A 26,578-nucleotide genomic window follows, 5' to 3' on the forward strand; every position below is an offset into this window, starting at 1 on the left:
ATGCTGCCTGTCCCGCTGAGTTACTCCAGCATTTTATGTCTATCTTTGATTTAAACCAGCATCTGCAGTTCTTTCCTGCACTCAACGTTAGTCCTGTTACACCAGCATCTGAGGGTAGATTATCCTTCCCACCTGTGATTAATCGGCTCAGCTCCTTTCAGCTGCACGGCTCTAACAAGTGTAATTAAGGATTTTTGTAATCTGGATTTCTCATCTATATTTGGTGAAAATTCATTTATATGTGCTTTCTTGAGGCATCGTGTTTATCACAGGCATGTCGTATGTGTTTAGTTTGGTTTAGTTAGTTTATTGTCACGCATACCGAGGTACAGTGAAAAGCTTTTGTTGCGTGCTAACCAGTCAGCAGAAAGACAATACATTATTACAATCGTGCCACTTGCAGTGTATAGATACATGATAAGGGAATAACGTTTAGTGCAAGGTAAAGCCAGCAAAGTCCGATCAAGGAAAGTCCGAGGGTCATCAAAGAGGTGGACAGTAGTTCAGCTCTGCTCTCTGGTTGTGGTGGGATGATTCAGTTGCCTGATAACAGCCGGGAAGAAACTGTCCCTGAATCTGGAGACGTGTGCGTTTTCACACTTCCGCATCTTTTGCCTGATGGGAGAGGGGAGAAGAGGGAGTGGCCAGGGTGCGACTCGTCCTTGATGATGCTGCTGGCCTTGCCGAGGCAGCGTGAGGTATAAATGGAGTCAATGGAAAGGAGGTTGTTAAGTGTGATGGTCTGGGCTGCGTCCACAATTCGCTGCAATATCTTGCGGTCTTGAAAGCAGCTGTTCCCTAACCAAGCAGTGATGCAGCCTGATAAAATGCTTTCTGTGCGGGTGTATATGTGTGCGTGCGTATGTGTGCGTGTGTGTGTGTGTGTGTGTGTGTGTGTGTGTGTGTGTGTGTGTGTGTGTGTGTGTGTGTGTGTGTGTGTGTGTGTGTGTGTGTGTGCTCAACATACGGATCTTGTCATTTGTATACTGACGGATTATGTTTTCATAAATGCTCATCAAGAAGGCAGCAGGCAAACAAAAAGAACAGCAAAGTTCTACCTCCGTATGATTTAATTTGGTGTAGCGGTCTGGTGAGATAACTGTCAGGGGATGCACTGGAATCAACAGCAGCATCCATCTGCTGCTGGAGTCAATACACATGTCTGATTACAGCATCAAGGACATTCTAAGTGGCCGGCAGAAATATAAAGATTCTCAGACACGCCAAGGCTTGTGAGCCTTTAATGTTCCGGTACTGATTTATCCTTAGACTTTTCTGCCAGTCAAAGACATCAAAGGTGCTTGCACTGTTCAGTCGGTGTTTATTAGAAAATATCGTAATTTAAGCCTGAATAAGCTTCAAAGGACCAATGTGACTACTTGGCCAGCAGGGATGAGATGTAAATGTAGGCCTGAGCTGCCCTTGATTACAGAGAGATGATTAAAGCTGAGGTGAACTTGATTTACAGCTGCAGTTGGTGAGACAAAGCTGTAAATGTAATATTATCTGTTGCAGATAGATTGGTGTCTGGGGAGTTGGATATGAGACTGATCTGCATGTGGCTGCACAACCATGCAAGCTTTCCATTACCAGGTCATTTAGACAGAGAATGATATTCTGGTTATAATGAGCAGTGAATATGTAACGGTTCACTGAAGATCAAGGTTAGTCCATTTAATTAGACCAATTTATCTTTTAAATTTAGCAAGCAGAGTGTTGAGTTCCTGCTCACATTTGAATATTGGTACAATACAACATATCGCTGGATCTAGTATTGTGAAATTGGGACGGGCAAGTTAATGAAGTGTTTGTGGAGGAGCCTTTTGGGACCAGTGACCCCAGGCTTAGGTTTAAGATAGTTATGGATAGGGACGGAGAGGATCCACATGTTAAAATGCTCAACTGGGGTAAGGCCAACTTTGAGGGTATGAGAGAAGGTCTCGCTCAAGTTGACTGGAGCAGGTTATTTGGCGGGAAAGGAACATTGGCCAAGTGGGATGTTTTAAAAAATGTGCTGACAAAAGCTCAGGGTGTGTACATCCCCGTTAGAGTGAAGGGCAAAGCAGGCAAACGTAAGGAAGCTTGGCTGAGGAGGGAAATGGAGGCGATGGTCAAAAACAAGAAGGGTGCGTGGGACAGGTATAGGCAGCTGGGATCAAGTGTATCCCAGGAGGAGTTTCGGGAGCTAAGGAGTGGACTGAAAAAGGAGATCAGAAGGGCAAAAAGGGGCTAGGAGATAGCTCTGGCGGGTAGCATTAAGGACAATCCCAAAAGATTTTAGAAATACATAAGGGGGAAAAGGGTAACTGGAGAGAAAGTGGGACCACTCAGGAATCAAAACGGTCACCTCTGTGGGGAGCCACAGGAGATGGGCAAGGTCCCCAAAGAGTATTTCTCCTCTATATTTACCAAGGAGAAAGACTGTCGTGTAGGAAGGTAGACAAATCTCCAGGGCCCGATCAGATATATCCGAGGACATTGCAGGAAACTAGAGATGAAATTGCGGGAGCCCTGGTTGAAATTTACGAGTCGTCCTTAAATACAGGAGAGGTGCCGGAAGACTGGAGGGTGGCAAATGTTGTGCCTCTTTTCAAGAAGGACTGAAGGGGAAATGCTGGGAAGAATAGGACGGTGAGCTTAACATCTGTAGTTGGAAAGTTACTAGAGAGTATTCTGAGGGATAGGTTATACAGGCATTTGGATGGGCAAGGGCTGATTAGGGATAGTCAGCATGGTTTTGTACGTGGGAGGTCGTGTCTCACAAATCTGATTGATTTTTTTGAAGACGTGACCAAAAAGGTCGATGAGGGCAGAGCGGTAGATGTTGTGTACATGGAATTCAGTAAGGCATTCAACAAGGTTCTACATGGTAGGCTGCTCTGGAAGGTTAGATTGCATGGGATCCAAGGAAAGATAGCTGAATGGATAGCAAATTGGCTTTATGGAAGGAAGCAGAGGGTGATGGTGGAAGGTTGGTTCTCGAAAATGGAGGCCTGTGACTAGTGGTGTGCCTCAGGGTTCGGTGCTGGGCCCGTTACTGTTTGTCATCTACATCAATGATTTGGATGAGAACATAAAGGGCAAGAATAGCAAGTTTGCTGATGATTCAAAAGTGAGTGGTTTTGCAGATAGTGAAGATGGTTGTGAAAGATTGCAGCAGGATCTGGATCGATTGGCCAGGCGGGCTGAGGAATGGTTGATGGAATTTAATACAGAAACGTGTGAGGTGTTGCATTTTGGGACTTCTAACAAGGGCAGGACCTACACAGTAAATAGTAGGCCTCTGGGTTGTGTTGTAGAGCAGAGGGATCTAGGAGTACAGGTGCATGGTTCCTTGAAGGTCGAGTTGCAGATAGATAAGGTGGTCAATCAGGGTATTGAGTGTAGAGGTTGGGAGGTCATGTTGCAGTTGTATACAACGTTGGTGAGATCTCATTTAGAATATCGTGTTCAGTTCTGGGCACCATGTTATAGGAAAGATAATGTCAAGCTTGAAAGGGTTTAGAAAAGATTTACAAGGATGTTGCCAGGACTAGAGGGTGTGAGCTGTAGGGAGAGGTTGAGTAGGCTGGGTCTCTATTCCATAGAGCGCAGGAGGATGAGGGGGGATCTTATTGAGGTGCACAAAATCATGAGAGGAATAGATCGGGAAGATGCACAGTCTCTTGCCCAGAGTAGGGGAATCGAGGACCAAAGGACATAGGTTCAAGGTGAAGGGAAAAAGATTTAATAGGAATCCGAGGGGTAACTTTTTCACACAAAGGGTGGTGGGTGTATGGAACAAGCTGCCAGAGGAGGTAGTTGAAGCTGGGACTATCCCTTCTTTTAAGAAGCAGAGTTAGACAGGTACATGGATGGGGCAGGTTTGGAGGGATATGGATCATGCGCAGGCAAGTGGGACTAGTGTAGCTGGGACATTGTTGGCCGGTGTGGGCAAGTTGGGTAGAAGGGCCTGTTTCCATACTATATCACTTTATGACGCTCTGACTCTATTAATACATTTCTTCATATCAGAAGCAAATCTACTCCCAATTTATTTTCCAAGGAAGAATGGCATCCCCTGTTGTTGTGCTTAAAGGGTTCTGCAAAGGCAATAGGAATGCAAGTAAATGGCATGGTGGAGCAGCAGTGGAGTTACTGCCTTAGAATGCTAGAGACCAGGGGATGCCATTCTTCCTTGGGTTCAATCCTGACTACTGGTGATGTCTGTATGGGATTTGTATTTTCTCACCTTGACCGCGTGTGTTTTCTTTGGGTGCTACGGTTTCCTCCCACACTCCAAATACGTACAGGTTTGGAGGTCAATTGGCATCAGTATAATTGTAAATTGTCGGGAGTGTGTGTAGGATAGCGTTAGTGTGTGGGGATTGCTAGGCGGCACGGACCCGATGGACCAAAGTGCCTGTTTCCGCGCTGCCTCTACAAACTAAACTAAACAAAATGTGTCAACGATGCAGGGTCCCAATGCTGAGTTACTCCAGCACTTTGTGCCTGTCTTCGGAGCCAACCGCCATCTGCAGTTCCTTCCTACAACTGAATTCCTCCGGAGATGCTGCCTGACCCGCTGAGTTACTCCAGTACTTTGTGTCTCTCTTTTGGTATAAAGCAGCATCTGCAGTTCTTTGCTTGTACTAGTTCTTGATGTGGATTGACTTGGGTCCTTACCTGTTTGGCTTAAGGTATTTTAGGATTAGGTATCTATACAAAAACAGAAAGGCGAGGATAAAAGACATACGTTAGGTCGAGGTTGGAATTTTCGACACGAGAAAGAGCACCGAAGCTGTGGAGAAACTCCTGCTCTTCAGTAACACGACAACAAGGTTGAAAGGAGAGCGTACTTGGGAAAACTTCAAAAGCCATGACCAGATCAGAGTGCTTAACAGTGGCTCTTGTATAAAAGTGCGACGTTTTGAAAGGGCTGAAAGAGTAAACAGTAAAAAACAAACCTCTCTGTTGTTTTGCGAATTGTAAGATAGATATGGGTGATGAAGCTTACGTCGCAGAATGTAAGATATCTATTCAGAAACAATCCCTGACCTCCGCTCTTGCAACATCCAACTGCTTATTAAATTGTCCGCCACACACTTCAATCCCTCAAGCTGTCTAAACATCGCCCGTGATTCTGTCAGTCCATTTGTAACCTAACAATCCGTCTTGACCCCAGGTTCAACTTCTGAATTCATATCTATAGATTTTACTCTTGCCATTGAAACATGTTGGCTCCGTCGACTTCTCCATCCATCTGCTGCCGGAGCCCTCATTATTGCACTTGTTACCTGACGGTTCTATTCATCTCCCATCAATGGCTGCTTCGGGTTTCTCTGAAACCTGTCTCCGAACTTGCACCCTGCTCTCTACCACTTTCATATCTGAGCTCACAGATCTATTTTGGCTCAAATGTACACGGGCGCTCCTCAACTTACAATGGGGTCACGTTCCGATAAACCCATCGGAAACCGAAAATATCGTACGTCGAAATGCATCTAATGCACGTGATCACGTGGCCGGAAGCGAGCTGCGGGTCGCTGCCGTTGCCCAGCGTTTGCGCCATTGCGAAGTCAAAATACCGTAAGTGGAAGCATCGTTAGTCGGGGGGCATCTGTAGCTCCCATCAAATACCTCCATGGTTCTCATGTAACTTTCTCCACTCGTTTGTGTATAGAACGAACAGGAAGTTCATTCCTGGTGTTCTCCAGAACCTCTTGTTCGTTCTACACTCAAACAACACTCACATTATCCCAATGGTGCGAACATTGGAATTCTCCATCTTCAAGGAATACTCCCCCAACCCACTTCTTCTATCCCTTGCCCCCCCACCCCAAACCCATGCAAGTGTGCTCCCATTTCTCCCCCCATCTCCCACTCCCCACCAGTCCCCTTACTCTTTTTCCTACTTTCATACGCTCATCTCCCAACCCTGAGTCGATATCCCCTTTATCCCCCTTCCCCCTCCCGCCATCCCCTTTACCCCACATTCCTCTATCCAGTTTTACATTTCTCTCCTTATCGGACACCCTTTCATCCTCCTGTCCTTTGGCAACCATTTGCCACCTCTGTCTTTTGTCACCCATCGGAAAATGAAACCCGACTCACCTGTATCTAACTACCACTTGCCGCCCCACCTCTCTTTTCCAGCTTTCCACCCCTTACTCCAATTAATTGAAGTGGGTCCTGACCCAAAACGTCATCTGCCATTTCCAGCCCAGATGCGACCTGACCCACTGGGTTTCTCCAGCTCTCGGGTAGACACAAAAATGCTGGAGTTACTCAGCGGAAGGGGCAGCATCTCCGGAGAGAAGGAATGGGTGGCGTTTTGGGTTGAGGCCCTTCCTCAGACCTAATAGTAAGGATGAGGGAGTGGGGGCTTGGAAACCATGTCATTGAATAGGCGAAGGTGTCTTGGATGTAGGGAGGGAGGAATAAGACCAGGGGGGATAGGATGGAGTCGAGGTATCTGGAAATAATTTCAGTGGGGCAGGAGTAGGCAGGAGTCCTGGTCTGCCAGGGCAGTTCTACTTATGAATTTTGGGGAGAAGGTAAAACCGGGCAGTGCGGGGCTGGGGAACAATAAGATTATTAAGATTATTAAGGGGTTGGACACGCTAGAGGCAGGAAACATGTTCCCAATGTTGGGGGAGTCCAGAACAAGGGCCACAGTTTAAGAATAAGGGGTAGGCCATTTAGAACTGAGATGAGGAAAAACTTTTTCAGTCAGAGAGTTGTGAATCTGTGGAATTCTCTGCCTCAGAAGGCAGTGGAGGCCAATTCTCTGAATGCATTCAAGAGAGAGCTGGATTGAGCTCTTAAGGATAGCGGAGTCAGGGGGGTATGGGGAGAAGGCAGGAACGGGGTACTGATTGAGAATGATCAGCCATGATCACATTGAATGGCGGTGCTGGCTCGAAGGGCCGAATGGCCTCCTCCTGCACCTATTGCCTATTGTCTATTGTCTATAATAAGGTTGGTGGCTGTAGAGGGCAGACAGCCGGAAGTGATAAAATTAGAAATGGTCTGAGATTATGGCCTGGTGCCCATTATGGGGTCACGTCCAGCTCTTTTTGCCCTGCTCAGGATGCCAGCATCTGCAATCTCTTGTGTCCCTTAACCTCCGGTTCCTTCTCCACTCATTCAACCACCAGAACCTTTTTGTTCCTTCAGTGCCAACACCATCACTACAGTAAAGAAGGCACAGCAGAGACTCCACTTCCTGAGGATCCTCAGGAAAACCAACCTGCAGGAGAAGCTCATGTTGTCCTTCTATCGCTGCTCCATCGAGAGTGTGCTGGCATACTGTATAACCACATGGTATGCCAGCTGCTCAGAAAAGGACAGGAAGGCCCTTCAGAGGGTCATCACGACGGCCCAGAAGATCATCGGCTGCTCACTGCCCTCCCTGGAGCACCTGTTCAGCCTACGCTGCCTCAGTAGAGCAGGCAAAATAATAAAAGATCCATACCACCCCGGCCACCGTCTGTTTGTTCATCTGCCCTCTGGTCGACGTTTCAGGTCGATCAAATCCCGAACAAACAGACTTAAGAACAGTTTTTACCCCAGGGCCATACGAGAACTGAACACTACCTTTGCACTAGGCAACACCGTTAAAAAATCTTGTACTTAATATAATTGTATTTAATTGTATTTATGTATTTATTTGTTTTTGCATTTATTGCATATATGTTTTGTACGCACCGTCAGGATTGGCTATTTTTTAATTTCGTTGTACTCGTTGCAATGACAATAAATGAATATTATTATTATATTATTATTATTATTTCATCATCCCAGTTTCCCGGGTTTAAAGCACCAAAAATATCCAATGCAAAGAAGGAGGGCAACAGGTGGGATCGACCAGGTTGACTTCAGAAAGGTATCTCAAGGAAGCAGAGTGAATTAGAGTGGAGCTCGGAGATGGGATTCCTAATTGTAGGGCTCGTATTCTGGAGGGCACGGTCAGGGCAAGTGGGTGGGATTTGCACCAGGAATTAATTTTCAAGTAGCTTATAACAGCGTAGAAACAAGTAATTGCAGACGCTGGCGTACAAAAATAAGACACAAGGTGCGTGCTGGAGTAACTCAACGGGTCAGGCAGCATCTCTGGAAAACATGGCTATGTGGCATTTCCGAGAGGGACCCTTCTTCGTCAGTAGGGAACCGACGTGAAACGTCACCCATCCATGTCCTCCAGAGATGGTGCCAGACCTGCTGAGCTGTTCCAGTGCTTTATGCCTTTATTTTAATCTAAAACAATGATAGGGCTTTGAAGGGTTGAAAACGGAAGAGTTAATTTTGGTGTGTCTCATGACCATATGGCCAAATAACATGTATGATCATGTCATAGACGCCAACATACTCATCACACGAGGGTCTATAATTGGTGAGGTTGTAGTTAAGACTGCACACTTGTCCTGGGAATTCAGACAAGTGCTTGTAAATGTGATCTAACTATAGAGATGAAAGGGGAGGATGCAGGTGAGTGGCTGGAGAAGCAATGGTCCCACACCCATTTCTTTTGCGCTAATCGGTTCCAAAGTGCCCAATCTGGTCTGCGGGGGTTGAACACCTATAATGAGATCTAGTGTATTAGTTGGTTTGGGCACATATCCTCCCAACCCGAAGCGTCACCTATCCATGTTCTCCAGAGATGCTGCCTGACCCGCTGAGTTACTCCAGCATTTTGTGTCTTTTCTGATATAGAGTCATACAGTGATACAGCGTGGAAACATGCCCTTCGGCCCAACCTGCCCACACCGGCCATACCCTTGGTCCATATCCCTCCAAACCTGTCCTATCTATGTACCTGTCTAACGGGGTCAAGGAAAGAGCATTCACGTCACGGCCTTGTTTCCACCTATCTTTCCACCATTACGCACAAGAAGCACAAGACGCCATTGTAAGCAGATGCCGAGAAGTGTGTTCAGATCTGGCTGAACAATTTCTAATCTTGTGACCTGGACTCGATAGGAAGACCTGTCTGGAACTGTTCATACTATAACTATATTTAGCTTATTATTTGTTTAGCTTTTTACTTGCACATTTCAATGGCTTAATATTTGTTGATGTGGCCTTTGTTTTGTTAGGTATCCCCGAGGCATTCATGCTGATAGGTTTAAGGAAAACTAGGTCTATAACAGCCCCCAATTGGCATTCCCCACTTCTGCAGGCTTCCACCGAGGTTGGAAACATCTCCTCTACAATGTGGACAATGTAATCCCTGTGAGGAGGAATTCCTTCAGGCAGATGGTGGTGAAACAGTGGGATTCATTGGCACAGCTGTCGGTGGAGGCCAAGTCATCTCCAAAGTGGAGATTGATAAGATCTTGATTATCGTCAGTTCATGCGTTCTAGTTGCAGAATTAGGCCATTCGGCCCACCGAGTCTCCTCTGCCATTCATTCAATCATGGCTGATCTATCGTTCCCTCTCAACCCCATTCTCCGGCCTTCTCCCCATAACCCCCTGACACCCCTACTAGTCAAGAATCTTTCAATCTAACGAAAGATTAGTAAGTGTGTCAAGGGTTACAGGGTTGCAAGGGAAACATAGATCAGCCATGATTGAATGGCAAAGGAGACTCGATGGGCCGAATGGCCTAATTCTGCTTCTATGACATGATCTTGTGGAATCCACATAATATTACACACTAAGTGTTGACTCTGTGGCCCTTCTCAATGTTTGGCCCTTCATTCCCTGCCTGACAAAGTCCCCCTTCTCTGCCACTCTCCCCTTGGACTCCCACTCATTTGCCTCCTGACTCATAAAAGTTTTGGTTACAAGGTTCCCGAAACCTTGTCCGTACCAATAGTTACCAAAAGAAACAAACTAACGTGCATGAATAAAAAGGGAATGTGAAAACGAGAAAGAAAGAAAGTGAGAAAGAGAAATGAAATTTGAAGTGAAGTTTATGGGACAAGAGTGAGGGGGAGAGAGAGTGAGGGGGGGGAGAGAGAGTGAGGGGGGGGGAGAGAGGAGGGGGGAGAGAGAGGGGGAGAGAGAGAGTGAGGGGGGGGAGAGAGAGTGAGGGGGGGGAGAGAGGAGGGGGGAGAGAGAGGGGGAGAGAGAGAGAGAGGGGGGAGAGAGAGGGGGAGGGAGAGAGGGGGAGGGGAGAGGGGAAGGAAGAAAGGGGAAGAGAGGGGGAGAAGGAGAGGGGAAGGGAGGGGGAGGGGAGGGGGAGGGGGAGAGGGGGAGGGGGAGAGAGAGTGAGGGGGAGAGAGAGTGAGGGGGAGGGGAGAGAGAGGGGGGGAGGGAGAGGGGAGGAAGAGAGGGGGAGGGAGAGAGGGAGAAATGCAAGTGTAGCAAGAGAGTGAGAGCTAAAAGCATACGGACTGGGCTAGCCCAAGTTAATGGGGAAATAGAAGCAGAGAGGAGTCGGACAGAAAATCTGTCGAAGGGAAATGAGTGAATAGAAACAGTGGGTGAAACGAGAGACACAGAGTTGGGGAAAAGTGAAGGATGTGGAAAGGGGGGCGTTGGTGGTTGAGTTATAAAGTGGGAGAGTATGAGAAGTGACTTGGCAAAGAAAGGTGAGAGTCAGTGAAGGAACAAAGAAAGCAGGAAGAGGTGAAGAATCAACGAGGGACAATAACAGTGTATGAGGCACCGTTGCCCGGCTGGTCGGGCTGCTGCCTCACGTCACCAGAGGCCCAGGTTTTGATCCTGATCTCGGATGTTGTCTGTGTGGAGCTTGGCACATTTTCCTTGTGGCCACGTGGGTTTTCTCCGGGTGCTCCGGTTTCCTCCCACATCCCAAAGACGTGTGCGTTTGAAGATTAATTGGCCCTCTGTAAATTGGCTCTCAAGTGTTAGGGAGCGGCTGGGAAAATGTGACAGAACTAGTGTAAATGGGTTATTGGTGGTCGATGTGGACTCGGTGGTACAAAAGGCCTGTTTCCATGCTCTGTCTCAAACTAAACATAGAAAGTTGTTTGAGGTATAACTAAGGCGGACATTGACAGATACTTGGCTGGTAAGGGTGCCAAGGGGTATGGGGAGAAGGCAGGAGAATGGGGTCGAGAGAGAAGGGTAGATCAGCCATGATTGAATGGCGGAGTAGACTCGATGGGCCGAATGGCCTAATTCTGTTCCTACGACTTATGAGAGTTAAAGGGAGATTGGGAAATGAACAGAAATGAAAAGGGAATGCAAAAAAAAGGAAAATGAAAGCATGCCAAAACATTTTACAGTTGTCTTTTTACCAGAAAATCGCCCTGACAAAAATGCCAACCTTTAACACATTGCAGATCGTTGCATCAGATTTGATCTGTTGATGCTTCATTCTTAATTGTTAACAATAGACAATAGACAATAGACAATAGACAATAGGTGCAGGAGGAGGCCATTCGGCCCTTCGAGCCAGCACCGCCATTCAATGTGATCATGGCTGATCATTCTCAATCAGTACCCCGTTCCTGCCTTCTCCCCATACCCCCTGACTCCGCTATCCTTAAGAGCTCTATCCAGCTCTCTCTTGAATGCATTCAGAGAATTGGCCTCCACTGCCTTCTGAGGCAGAGAATTCCACAGATTCACAACTCTCTGACTGAAAAAGTTTTTCCTCATCTCAGTTCTAAACGGCCTACCCCTTATTCTTAAACTGTGGCCCCTTGTTCTGGACTCCCCCAACATTGGGAACATGTTTCCTGCCTCTGACGTGTCCAACCCCTTAATAATCTTATACGTTTCGATAAGATCTCCTCTCATCCTTCTAAATTCCATTGTATACAAGCCTAGTCGCTCCAGTCTTTCAACACACGACAGTCCCGCCATTCCGGGAATTTACCTAGTAAACCGACGCTGCACGCCCTCAATAGCAAGAATATCCTTCCTCAAATTTGGAGACCAAAACTGCACACAGTACTCCAGGTGCGGTCTCACTAGGGCCCTGTACAACTGTATGTTTGTGTTGTCATTTGTGAGCGGAGCACCAAGGCACATTCCTTGTAAATGCACATACTTGGCCAATAAACTTATTTATTCATTCATTCATTCTTTCATTCATTCATTAATTCATTTACCTGACGCTGTTACCTTTGTTTGCTTCCTGCAGTGGGAAGAGATCGGTGAGGTTGATGAGAACTACAGTCCCATTCACACGTACCAGGTGTGCAACGTGATGGAGCAGAACCAGAACAATTGGTTGCAGACCAACTGGATCTCCAACGAGGGAGCCAACCGCATATTCATTGAGCTGAAGTTCACGCTGAGGGACTGCAACAGTCTTCCCGGTGGCCTCGGCACCTGCAAGGAGACCTTTAACGTGTACCATTTCGAATCGGACGACGAAGGAGGGAGGTTCATCAGAGAGAGCCAGTACACCAAAATTGACACCATCGCGGCAGACGAAAGCTTCACGGAGCTGGACCTGGGAGATCGGGTCATGAAGCTCAACACGGAGGTCCGCGAGGTGGGGCCCCTGGGCAAGAAGGGTTTCTACCTCGCCTTTCAGGACGTCGGTGCCTGCATCGCCCTGGTCTCCGTGAGAGTCTACTACAAGAGGTGCCCGTCCACCTTCCGCAACTTCGCCGTCTTCGAAGACACGGTCACGGGGGCCGACTCCTCGTCGCTGGTGGAGGTGCCGGGGACGTGTGTCAACAACTCAATGAAAGGCGACACTCCGAAGATGTACTGCAGCACTGACGGAGAGTGGTTGGTGCCGATCGGGAGGTGCATGTGCAAGGAAGGCCACGAGGAGCGGGGCAACACATGTCAAGGTAAGTCTAACCTGCAGCCCGGGCCAGGGTAACATCGCAAACGGAGAATACAACAAACCGAAGAGGCAGCAAATTGGAATTTTCAGTTCAGTTTAGAGATACAGCACGGAAAATAGGCCCTTCAGACCCAACGTGTCCGCACCGACCAGCGACCCACGCAGGGCATGCGGGTTTGTAGGTTCATCGGTATAAGAAGATAACTGCAGATGCTGGTACAAATCGAAGGTATTTATTCACAAAATGCTGGAGTAACTCAGCAGGTCAGGCAGCATCTCGGGAGAGAAAGAATGGGTGACAGTTCGGGTCGAGACCATTCTTCAGACCGATGTCAGGGGGGCGGGACAAAGGAAGGATATAGGTGGAGACAGGAAGGTAGAGGGAGAACTGGGAAGGGGGAGGGGAAGGGAGGGACAGAGGAACTATCTAAAGTTGGAGAAGTCGATGTTCATACCGCTGGGCTGCAGGCTGCCCAGGCGAAATATGAGGTGCTGTTCGTCCAATTTCCGGTGGGCCACACTATGGCACTGGAGGAGGCCCATGACAGAAAGGTCAGACTGGGAGTGGGAGGGGGAGTTGAAGTGCTCGGCCACCGGGAGATCAGTTTGATTAATGCGGACTGAGCGCAGGTGTTCAGCGAAATGATCGCCGAGCCTGCGCTTGGTTTCGCCGATGTAAATGTCCCTCCCATCCCTCCTCCTTCCCAGATCTCCCTCTATCTTCCTGTCTCCACCTATATCCTTCCTTTGTCCCGCCCCCCTGACATCAGTCTGAAGAAGGGTCTCGATCCGAAACGTCACCCATTCCTTCTCTCCTGAGATGCTGCCTGACCTGCTGAGTTACTCCAGCATAATGTAGGTTCATTGGCCTCTGTAGGTTGCCGCTAGTATGTAGGGAGCGGATGAGAAATATTTAGTTTTAGAGGCACAGCCCAGAAACAGGCCCACCAAGTCCGCACCGACCAGTGATCCACGCACATTAACACTATCCCCCACACACACTAGTTTAGGGACAGTTTTTACATTTGCCAAGCCAATTCATCTACAAACCTGTACGTCTGTGGAGTTCAGGAGGAGACCAAAGATCTTGGAGAAAACCCACGGGGATCTCGTACAAACTCCATACGGACAGCGCCCGCAGTCGGGATCGAACCCGGTCACCCGCGCTGCATTCGTTGTAAGGCGTCAACTCTACCGCTACGCCGCCGTGCCGCCCTATTGTAGCAGGGTAGCGCAGTGACATGGCTGGTAGAGCTGCTGTCTCAGCGAGCCAGAGATCCAGGTTCGATCCTGACCTCAGGTGAGACAGAGAAAGCATAAGAAAAAAGGTGCGGGAGTAGGCCGTTCGGCTCTTCCAGGCAGCACCGCCACTCAATATGACCATGGCTGATCTATGTGTGCCGAGTGTGTGACCTGTCTGTGTGTGTGGAGTCCTGGAATGGCGGGACTGTCATATGTTGAAAGACTGGAGCGACTAGGTTTGTATACACTGGAATTTAGAAGGATGAGAGGGGATCTTATCGAAACGTATAAGATTATTAAGGGGTTGGACACGTTAGAGGCAGGAAACATGTTCCCAATGTTGGGGGAGTCCAGAACAAGGGGCCACAGTTTAAGAATAAGGGGTAGGCCATTTAGAACTGAGATGAGGAAAAACCTTTTCAGTCAGAGAGTTGTGAATCTGTGGAATTCTCAGCCTCCGAAGGCAGTGGAGGCCAATTCTCTGAATGCATTCAAGAGAGAGCTAGATAGAGCTCGTAAGGATAGCGGAGTCAGGGGGTATGGGGAGAAGGCAGGAACGGGGACTGATTGAGAATGATCAGCCATGATCACATTGCATGGCGGTGCTGGCTCGAAGGGGCCGAATGGCCTCCTCCTGCATCTATTGTCTATTGGAGTGTGCACCTTTCCCCATGACCACGTGGGTTTCCTCCGGGTGCTCCGGTCTCCTCCCACGTCCCAAAGCGGTGCAGGTTTGCAGATCAATTGGGCCCTCTGGAAAATTTGCTCTCAGTGTCTGGAATGGGTGTGAGTGCAGGATAGCAAAGACACGAGTGTGAACCGGTCGGGATCGATGGTTGGTGACGACAAAATGTGTTCATAGGTCTTCCCAATTTGTTCACAAGTTCATTTGGCACAGCATCTTCTGAGACTCAAGAGGCTGTCATTTTAGATCTTCATTTCAGCCTCTATGAAGTGCTGCATGACAAAAGGTCCTTAAGGTACGACTACTTTGAAGAAGGTCTCCTCTTCTCTAAGACAGAGTTCCTGTAACATCCTCATCCAGAGTTGTGAATCTGTGGAATTCTCTGCCTCAGAAGGCAGTGGAGGCCAATTCTCTCAATGCATTCAAGAGAGAGCTGGATGGAGCTCTTAAGGATAGCGGAGTCAGGGGGTATGGGGAGAAGGCAGGAACGGGGTATTGATTGAGAATGATCAGCCGTGATCACATTGAATGGCGGTGCTGGCTCGAAGGGCCGAATGGCCTCCTCCTGCACCTATTGTCGATTGTCTATTGTCTCTCACTGATCAATGGTTAGCAGGGGGTCTGTGGGCCGAAGGGCCTGCTTCTTTCTGTGCTGCATCCCTCAACTCTCAATGTACCTCGTTCAGTTCTGTGCCGTCCAGCACAGCATGAAAATAGCGGTGATATAATAAGAATACGTTCCCTCAGGCTGGCTCCAGGGACACGCACCGTGTCAGTGCTTGGCTTCTGTGTGTACTGTTTGCATTGTGTTGTTCAAGGAATGATGAGTGAGAGGGGTCAGGAAGTGACTGAAGCAGAATGGCACAGCGCCAGAGCTTGCCAGAGACTGCTGGCACCTCTCTCCTCTGGGCTTCTGATGCGTTTTATTCACAAGTGCATTTGGCACGGCATCTTCTGAGAGTCAAGAGGCTGTAATTTTAGATCTTTCTTCAGTTCAGCTTGTATGAAGTGCTATCTGCAACAGCCCTGGGATGATGTTGTGTTCTCAGGCAGGCTGTGACAAACGTCTGATCGCACACACACACGTCAACGGTCGAACCCTTCATCTGCTTTTCTTTTTAAACACGATTGATGTCGGGAATCTTCAACAAAATAAACAATTGGGGAGAAAAAAAACACGTTTGGGCAGGAGTATGGATAGAAACGGTTCAGAGGGATGTGGGTCAAACATGGTGTGTAGAAAGGAACTGCAGATGCTGGTTTAAACCGAAGATGGACACAAAATGCTGTTCCTCGTTTACATAAATAATTTGGACATAAGAATTGGAAATATAAAGTCAACATTTTCAATTATAGATTTGGAGAATATGGTCAATGCTGAGAAGGCAGTGGCAAAATATAAAGGATAGAATTTGTCTTGCATGGAATAACACACGTAGAATTGGCACTGGGTAGAACCCAGTTGTGAATCTGTGGAATTCTCTGCCACAGAAGGCAGTGGAGGCCAATTCACTGGATGTATTCAAGAGAGAGTTAGATTTTGCTCGTAGGGCTAACGGAATCAAGGCATACAGGGAAAAGGCAGGAACGGGGTACTGATTTTGGATGATCAACCATGATCATATTGAATGGCGGTGCTGGCTCGAAGGGCTGAAAGGCCTACTCCTGCACCTATTTTCTCTGTTTCTATGTTTCTATTATTGTCGTTGTCATAGTTTAGTTTAGTTTATTGTCGTGTGTACCGAGACACAGTGAAAAGCTTTTGTTGCGTGCTAACCAGTCAGCAGAAACGATACATGATTACAATCATTCCACTTACAGTATATAGATATATGATAAGGGAATAACGTTTAGTGCAAGGTAAAGCCAGCAAAGTTTGATCAAAGTTAGTCCGAGGGTCGCCAAAGAGGCAGATAGTAGTTCAGCACTGCTCTCTGGTTGTGGTAGGATGATTCAGTTGCCTGATAACAGCTGGGAAGAAATTGTCACTAAATCTCATTGAAACTTACAGAGTAATGAAAGGCATCGATACAGTGGACATGGAAAAGATGTTTCCACTGATGGCAGAGTCTCGGACCAGAGGTCATAGCCTCAGAATTAAAGCACGCTCTTTTAGAAAGGAGTTGAGGAGGAACCTCTTTAGTCAGAGGGTAGTTAATCTGTCAAACTCATTGTCACAGAGGGCTGTGGAGGCCAAATCAGTGGATGTTTTTAAGGCAGGGATAGACAAATTCTTGATTAGAACAGGTGTCAAGGGTCATGGGGAGAAGGCAGGAAAATGGAATTAGGAGGCAGTGATCAGCAATGATTGAATGGTGGAGTAGACTCGATGGGCCAAATGGCCTAATTGTACACTTGTAACTTGTGAACTTGTGGATCTGGTGTGCGTTTTCACACGTCTGTGTCATGGGCACAGTGGAGTGATTTGTACTACGTATATTGCTCAACGCATCAAGCATACTAAGATTGGAAATGCAAGGACATTTTGTGTAATGGTGTATGAAATAACAACAGGATCAATGGGCAGAAGAAACACTGATTTATCAAATGATCTGTCATTGTATGTGCAGCTGAGTGGATCACACACTATGCACTTTAAAACAGAACTCTTTCACAAAACTGTTCAGGCCGGCGCAGTGGCGCAGCGGTAGGCTACTGGTGCTCTCTGTGCGGAGTTTGTACGTTCTCCCCGTGACCGCGTGGGTTTTCCCCAGGTGCTCCCATTTCCTCCCACACTCCAGAGACGTGCAGGTTTGTAGGTTAGTGGGCTTGGGTACAATATTAAATTGTCCCTAGTGTGCGGGATGATCGGTGGTCAGCGCAGACTCGGTGGGCCGAAGGGTCTGTTTCCACATTGTGCCTCTAGTGTCTAAAGTCTAAATAAAATCCCATCAGATGGATTTATGAAGTGCTCGTCTCCATTCTCCACTGTTTGCGCTGAACATGGTACTTGAGCGCACAGTTTTATGTGCAGAGAAGAGCGGTGACATGGGCGTGACGGTGAGGGCGGCACGGTAGCGCAGCGGTAGAGTTGCTGCTTTACAGCGAATGCAGCGCCGGAGACTCAGGTTCGATCCTGACTACGGGTGCTGCACTGTAAGGAGTTTGTACGTTCTCCCCGTGACCTGCGTGGGTTTACTCCGAGATCTTCGGTTTCCTCCCACACTCCAAAGACGTACAGGTATGTAGGTTAATTGGCTGGGTAAATGTAAAAATTGTCCCTAGTGGGTGCAGGATAATGTTAATGTACGGGGATCACTGGGCGGCACGGACTTGGAGGGCCGAAAAGGCCTGTTTCCGGCTGTATGTATATGATATGATATGATATGATATGATATGATATGGCATGAAGAACGTTGCAGGGTGGCTGCACGTACATGAGCACGCGTGTTTGGCGACAGTCCACGCACGGAACATTGCAGTACGGCAGCACGTGCACAAGTACACTCCATTGTGATGGATGGAGTGATGGACTTGTGATCGAAGATAACAGAGCAGAGCAAGATAGACCACTCGACTCTAAAAACCGTAGTACGTCACGGCGCCACCTTAGTAGGCAGAAACTTGCAGAAACATTTTAAAAGAAAAACAACAAAAATCTGTGAATTGATAGATGAGATTTATTCTGCATTTTCATGGTATCATCACACACACTGTCTCCACAAAACGCTGCGAAAGGCATAATGAACGGCGGGTTTTGCTTACTAAAATGGCGGACGTTACTCTCCTGTGCGTACTACACTTCAGTATAGGCCATTTCGACGGAGTGGTCCATCTTGCTCCTCTAGTATCTTTGCCTGTGATAGACTAATGAGCAGAGTGTGATGCATGTGGGGAGGGTAGGATCAGAGCACGTACAGATGATCCTCTTCTTACAGAAATCTGTGGAATGACAGGACTAGGACGGCAAAATTGCAGTTTACCGACCTGCATGAGAAACTAGATTGGCAGGAAATGGATGAGTTGGGAGGCGGCGGAGTGGTGCAGCGAGTTGAGTTGCTGCCTCACGGTGCCAGAGACCCTGGTTCAATCCTGGCCTCTGGTGCTTTCGGTGTGGAGTTTGCACACACTCCACAGGAAGCTCTGATTTCCTCCTACATCACAAAGGCAAGCTGGTCAGTAGTTGAATTGCTCCTTAGTGATTATTGCCCCTAGTATCGTGGGAAGTGGTGGTAAAATCACAGGGGGAGCTGATGGTAGTGTGGGGAGAATTAAGCATGACTCGTGTAAATGCGTTCTTGATGGTTGGTGTGGGACACAATGCCTCTTTGACACCATTGCCTAAAGTCGCCATGGTGCAGCACATTGGGAAAGGGAGAGGTAGCCGACAGACTATACGAGGACCATTGGAGGAGCGAGGGAAACAGGCACATTTTGATCTTGTTAATAATTTTGGCTGCCAAGACTGAGAAGTGGTCTGGCCGGACCTTGCTGTCCTTATGGTCAGGTGTGCATACCCCCCACAAACAGCATAGCAGTAAAACTCCGTTTATCTTTGTGTTAGTAGTGTCTGTCTTTGTGTGAGCTTTGGCCTTTAATAAACGTAGTGAAATGCCTGTGTATGTGTTTGCCTCATTGATCTAAATAAATGAATGAAAAGAGTTCTCATAGCGCAGTGCATGTGTCAGCGTTTGATTTTAATGGTCAAAATGAATGCGACTAGAATCTTTGAATGAGATGTTATGATAAAGTACTAGAAATTCAGAATTTTACACGTCCTTTAGTGGTGAATGCCTGGAAAGTGCTGACTAGCGCTGCAGAGGAGAAAAGATGTACCATTACAAAGGAGGTGAGGAGGAATTTCTTTAGCCAGAGGGTGGTGAATCTGTGGAATTCATTGCCACAGAGGGCTGTGGAGGCCGTCATTGGGTATTTTTAAAGTGGGAGATTGACAGATTCTTGATCAATAAGGGCGTCAAAGGTTACGAGGAGAAGGCTGGAAAGTGGGGTTGTGAGGAATAGATAGATCGGGGTAGACTCGATGGGCCGAACTGGACTAATTCTGCTCCCACGTCCCGTGAACAAAGTGTGACGCCGATGGGGAGGGGAAGGACCAGAGCATGAACAGAAAGTCCTCTTCTTACAATAACCATTCATTTTGTCCATGTTATGGCAGTTTCTCACACATTTCCAAGTCTGCATTTGTAATGAGAACTGTCTGTATAAACATGCCAGATTTCAGCTTGGTCCTATCACCAATGGTGATACATTAGTGCCGTCACTGGTAAGAGAACACAATTATAGTGTGACAATCTCAAATGGAATCTTTCCAGCGTACATGTAGCTACTGGAAGGACATTGGATTGTACAATAGATGTACAATATTAAATATATGGTAGATAATAAACTATTAAAACTGGAACATCAAGCATTCTGATAGGTGTGAGTAAGCCATAACAGCAATAAATGTAAAAGATGCTGAAATTATTAGACCATTGATTATATTCTGTCATTAAGTCTAAACCCAGTGTGAGAACATAGATTTTCATTTGTAAGGGAATTGTTTTGCTTCAGCCAGTGGTAAATCACGCCCCAGTTGCTTTTTATGTTTTATCAGCTTCGAACAAGCGTAAACTATTCAGAAGGTTGACATAAAATGCTGGAGTAACTCAACGGGACAGACAGCATCTCTGGAGAGAAGGAATGGGTGGCTTTCGGGTCGCCTATTCCTTTTCTCCAGAGAGGCTGTCTGACCCGCTGAGTTATTCCAGCTTTTTGGGTGTATAAACCATTCAGTTCTTCGTACACACTTACACGACAGGCCACAAATTAATTGACTTCGATATTATTCAGTGTTACGTTGCTGCTGTTGTTTAAATGGAGGTAATTGCAGCAGGGAAGTGGATGATCCAGAACTTCTGCTGTATATTTTCAGCACATATTTTGTCAGGTCTTGCTATTGAGGGCGTGCAGCGTAGGTTTACTAGGTTAATTCCCGGAATGGCGAGACTATCATATGTTGAAAGACTGGAGCGACCAGGCTTGTATACACTGGAATTTAGAAGGATGAGAGGAGATCTTATCGAAACGTATAAGATTATTAAGGGGTTGGGCACGTTAGAGGCAGGAAACATGTTCCCAATGATGGGGGAGTCCAGAACAAGGGGCCACAGTTTAAGAATAAGGGGTAGGCCATTTAGAACTGAGATGAGGAAAAACGTTTTCAGTCAGAGAGTTGTGAATCTGTGGAATTCTCTGCCTTAGAAGGCAGTGGAGGCCAATTCTCTGAATGCATTCAAGAGAGAGCTGGATAGAGCTCTTAAGGATAGTGGAGTCAGGGGGTATGGGGAGAAGGCAGGAACGGGGTACTGATTGAGAATGATCAGCGGTAGCGCAGCGGTAGAGTTGCTGCTTTACAGCGAATGCAGCGCCGGAGACTCAGGTTCGATCCTGACTACGGGTGCTGCATTTTAAGGAGTTTGTACGTTCTCCCCGTGACCTGCGTGGGTTTTCTCCGAGATCTTCGGTTTCCTCCCACACTCCAAAGACGTACAGGTTTGTAGGTTAATTGGCTGGGTAAATGTAAAAATTGTCCCTAGTGTGTGTAGGATAGTGTTAATGTATGGGGATCGCTGGGCGGCACGGACTTGGAGGGCCGAAAAGGCCTATTTCCGGCTGTATATATATGATATGATATGATATGAATGGTGGTGCTGCCTCCTGCACCTATTGTCTATTGTCTATTGTCGATCAGAATTTGATCACGGATTTTTTTTCTTACAAGTTCACAAGTTCTAGGAGCAGAATTAGGCCATTTGACCCATCAGGTCTACTCCGCCATTCAATCATGGCCGATCTATCTTTCCCTCTCAACCCCATTCTCCTGCCTTCTCCCCATAACCCTTGACACCCGTACTAATCAAGAATCTGTCAATCTCCACCTGAAAAATATCCATTGACTTGGCCTCCACAGCCTTCTGTGGCAACGAATTCCACAGATTCACCATCCTCTGACTAAAGAAATTCCTCCTCATCTCCTTTCTAAAGGTCCATCTTTTTATTCTGAGGCTATGGCCTCTGGTCCTAGGCTCACCCACTAACGGAAACTTCCTCTCCACATCCACTCTGTCCAAGCCTCTCACTATTCGGTAAGTTTCAATGAGGTCCCCCCCCCCTCATCCTTCTAAACTCCAGCGAGTACAGGCCCAGTGTCGTCAAACGCTCATCATATGTTAACCCACTCATTCCTGGGTTCATAATGCCGTGACAATACAATTTATTTTGGGCAGCAGACCGTATTGATGTGACTTCCTCTGCTTACAGAAGTAGTTCAATACTTCTCAGGAATTCACTATGGTAGCCAGTCGTTCGTCCTTTATTGGATCACTGATGTGGCAAGACCAGTATTATGGAGAGGGAGGGAGGGGGAACAATGGATGATGGGGACCCGGTGTAGGGGGACCGCGGTGGGGGGAGAACAAAGGAGGAGCCGGCGTACTTTGTAACTTTGTCAGCGCCGTAGGTGGCCACTATTTGTATACCTTGGTCACGCAAGCAAAGAATCTCACTGTGACTAGTCACGAGTGACAATCAAGTATTCCATTCCACTGCCGTGATTCCCTCGTGCCCTGATTAGAAATGACTCGACTTCGCGAAGCTGCCGCTAGTCGGTACGCGTGAGGGCCCGCGGTCGGTCGGTCGAGGACGGGACAGGCGAGTCCCAGAGGTCGATCATGGATGCGTCATTGTCATCATAATGAGAGACCCGGCGTGGGGGGTAGGTGGGGGGGGGGTGGGAGAGGAGGTTTAGTTTAGTTTGGAGACACAGCGGGGAAACAGGCCCTTCGGCCCACCAGGTCCGTGCCGACCACCGATCCCCACACATTAACACTATCCTACACCCACTAGGGACAATTATTACGTTTACCAAGCCAATTAACCTGTAAACCTGTAAGCCTTTGGGGTGCCAAGGGTAGAGAAGGACCTGGTGTGGGGGGTGGGTGATCGGGAACTAAAATGGACCCGGTGTGGGGGAATCGGCGAGAACAAAGAGGGACCCGACGTGGGGAGAGGGGGGGGGGGGGGGGATGGTGCCAAGAATAGAGAGGGACTTGACCTGTGGGGGGTCCCTGCTAACAAAGAGGAACTTGGCATGGGAGGGCCACTGCTAACAAAGAGGGACCCGGTGTGGAGGGGGCCGCTGCTAACAAAGAGGGACCCAGTGTGGGGGGGCCACTGCTAACAAAGAGGTACCCTTTGTGGGAGATCACTGGTCGGCACGGACTCGGTGGGCCGAAGGTTCTGTTTCCGCGCTGTGTCTTTAAACTGAACAAAGCTAAAGATGTCCCAGTGATACCAAATTCTATGCATGGACAGCCCCTAATTTCACAGCCTGCAAGATGCACACTTGCAAGCTTTTTGTTCATCCTATTTGTCTTTTTAAGTTTACGAATAAATAATTCTTGGTAATATTTAATGGTCTAACCTTAAAAGAAATGAATAGGCCAATATATTTCCTTGGATCATTCAATTATCCTTGCACCCTGCAGCAATGTAATTTGCAGTAATGTTGCAAAGGTCAAAAATACACTAACTTCTCTCATGAAAAATTTATGTTTCTCAGTCAAATGACTCACATTTTTCAAGCCCACAAAATATGTTCCAGGGTGAAGATTTAGGGATTCTATTTGTGCCGCGTTGGTTTATAGACGCTGTGATATGAGATGCTATTAATCTGTGTTCACAAATCATTCTTTATGGAATTAATTCGTTTGTTTGTCATGCCTGAGAGTTTGCATTTACAATCTAGTTTGCCGTTAATGCAATTAATAATGTTAAGTTCCAGAAAAAAAAAAACCACTTCTTTGTCTGTTCTCTTTGGGGTTAAAATACTTAAGTCTCAGTTCTGGGAAAGTACAAAACAACAACAAGGGGGCGGCACGGTGGCGCAGCGGTAGAGTTACTGCCTTACAGCGCCAGAGGCCCGGGTTCGATCCTGACTACGGGCACCTGCCTGTACGGAGTTTGTACGTTCTCCCGTGACCTGCGTGGATTTTCTCTGAGATCTTCGGTTTCCTCCCACACTACAAGCACGTACAGGATTGTAGGTTAATCGGTTTGGTAGTCTCGGGCAGATGAGGCTCGTCAGCCTGGGAAGGCAGTCCATCTAGGAGAGGGAAAACTCTGACCTAAAACCTCCACTGCCTTGTGGCCATATCCAGTCATGGAAAAGGCTCCAGGAGTAAACCTCAACGAAAATCCTGAGTCGGAGTCCCTAAGGCAGTTCGTCGTTGTCTACAACCTCGTTCTGGCAGCTCCTGCGACGGCACTGGTGCCAAACTGTAACTGCTCTGCTGTTCCTTCGGATCGATCAGCGACGTGAAGAGGGGGGACGTGCTGCTTGGGCAACAGCCTGTCCTTCATATGACATTGCCCAGGCTTGCATCTGACCACACATCGACGCTGCTCCAGCTGAGGTTTGGAGCAAGCAGCCAACAACCAGGATGCATCACCCATGGTCAGCCATGACCGAGAGGGGCCTTTGACCTGAGACCTTAGGTTTGGTATAAAAATGTAAAAATTGTCCCTTGGGTGTGCAGGGTAGTGTTAATATGTGGGGATGGCTGGTCGGCATGGACTCGGTGGGCTGAAGGGCCTGTTTCTGCACTGTACCTCTAAACTAAACCAAACTAAACTTGGATCAGCAAGGACCACTAAAAGCACACCACCACAGATACTGGAAACCTGAAATAAAAGCAGAAAATACCAGAAACATCTATTAGGACGGCAGTATCTGTGGAGAAGTTAAACAGTATTAACTTTTCAGGGGATTAACCTTTCCAAAAGGTCATTGACATGAAATGTTAACTTTGCACAGTTTTCAACGGATTTGCTGAATTTTTCAAACATAAAAACTCTTCCATTTCTGTAGCATTGTACAGAATTTCAGGATGTTTAAAATGCGTTATGCCCACCATTGTACAGCAGCCAAAAATATGTGGAGCAGTGTCACAAGCACAGTATTACCGTAGTTAAAATTTCTTTTTATTTTGCCGTTTGGGTGACAATAAACTATAGGTTACATCTTCATGTAAACTAAATAATGTTTCTTAAACACCCTCTCCTATCTTTAGAGAACAATTTTCATATGTCCTTAAGTGATAGGTGCAGAATCGGTCCATTAAGTCTACTCCGCCATTCAATCGTGGCTGATCTATCTTTTCCTCTCAGTCCCTATTCTCCTGCCTACTCCCCATAACCCCTGACACCCTCACTAATCAAGAACGTTTCAACAGATCTTTTCAACATAAGACGCCCCGTTTAAAGAAAACTGTACAGTGTGGACGCAGCCCAGACCATCACACAAACCAACCTTCCTGCTATGAAACTCAATTTATACATCGCGCTGCCTCGGCAAGGCCAGCAGCATAATCAAGGACGAGTCGCACCCTGGCCACACCCTCTTCTCCCCTCTCCCATCAGGCAAAAGGTATCGAAGTGTGAAAACGCACACCTCCAGATTCAGGGACAGTTTCTTCCCGGATGTTATCACGTAATTGAACCATCCTACCACAACCAGAGAGCAGTGCTGAACTATTGAGGGGCGCAACTACGGAAAATAGCACCTATGGCAAGCACTGAAATTATATTGTCTACAAACCGAATGCATAGTCATCATGAGCACCAAAGGTACATAAAAGGTATATAGTTCCTTTATTGCAAGGAAATACTGCAATCCAATATGCACTTGGTTGGGGACGCAAAAAGAAAATTGATTAAATGTGACGTTTGTGCTCGGCTGCCTTGGATGCGGAGTTGGAACGGGGACGCAGAATCGTAGACTGATGTGGTGCAAGTGGTATTCACTTGTTTAAATACAACAGCTGGCGATATTTATTAGGATACATCGTTCCCCCCTCTCCCCTCAATACTTGGCAAACTACTTTCCATTACACTTACGCCGCCACACGTTAGAAAACAATAGACAATAGACAATAGGAGCAGGAGGAGGCCATTCGGCCCTTCGAGCCAGCACCGCCATTCAATGTGATCATGGCTGATCATTCTCAATCAGTACCCCGTTCCTGCCTTCTCCCCATACCCCCTGACTCTGCTATCCTTAAGAGCTCTATTTAGCTCTCTCTTGAATGCATTCAGAGAATTGGCCTCCACTGCCTTCTGAGGCAGAGAATTCCACAGATTCACAACTCTCTGACTGAAAATGTTTTTTCTCATCTCAGTTCTAAATGGCCTACCCCTTATTCTTAAACTGTGGCCCCTTGTTCTGGACTCCCCCAAAATTGGGAACATGTTTCCTGCCTCTATCGTGTCCAACCCCTTACTAATCTTATACGTTTCGATAAGATCCCCTCTCATCCTTTTAAATTCCAGTGTATACAAGCCTAGTCGCTCCAGTCTTTCAACATATGACAGTCCCGCCATTCCGGGAATTAACCTAGTAAACCTACGCTGCACACCCTCCTTGGCGAGGGTGGCTTGTCTGACTTTAATAGAAGCTGCTCTGTGGCGCCCAGAACACGTGCCATACCTGCCATACCCTAGCGCCACTGGATCTACTATCCACCTCTTTGGTGACCCTCAGACTATCCTTGATCAGACTTTGCTGGCTTTACCTTGGACTAAACGTTATTCCCTTATCGATACACTGAAAATGGCTCGATTGTAGTCATGCATTGTCTTTCTGCTGACTGGTTAGGACACAACAAAAGTTCTTCACTGCACCTCGGTACACATGACAATAAACTAAACTGAACTGAGGCTCTGCTTTTCTAGTGGAACAATATTTTTAACCGAGTAATTGTACTCAAAAGATGGATCGATCCTGACTACGGGCGCCATCTGTACGGAGTCTGTACGTTCTCCCCGTGACCTGCGTGGGTTTTCTCGGAGATCTTCGGTTTCCTCCCACACTCCAAAGTCGTACAGATTTGTAGGTTAATTGACTGGGTAAATGTAAAAATTGTCCCTAGTGTGTGTAGGATAGTGTTA

The 26,578-nt window shown here is 47.3% G+C and overlaps 1 protein-coding gene across 5 annotated transcripts in view; it reads left to right on the top strand.

The window, feature by feature from the left end:
* LOC144612030 (ephrin type-A receptor 5-like) overlaps window positions 1-26,578 on the top strand; it is a 317,322-nt gene that overhangs the window by 66,963 nt on the left and 223,781 nt on the right. For all 5 annotated transcript variants that reach the window (XM_078431503.1, XM_078431511.1, XM_078431540.1 and 2 more), the window contains exon 3: window positions 12,043-12,706. In XM_078431503.1, the coding sequence (XP_078287629.1) occupies window positions 12,043-12,706 (664 nt within the window). The remainder of the gene's footprint in view (window positions 1-12,042; window positions 12,707-26,578) is intronic.

Source organism: Rhinoraja longicauda, chromosome 3, assembly GCF_053455715.1.
Source record: "Rhinoraja longicauda isolate Sanriku21f chromosome 3, sRhiLon1.1, whole genome shotgun sequence".
In the NCBI taxonomy this organism is placed as follows: domain Eukaryota; kingdom Metazoa; phylum Chordata; class Chondrichthyes; order Rajiformes; family Arhynchobatidae; genus Rhinoraja; species Rhinoraja longicauda.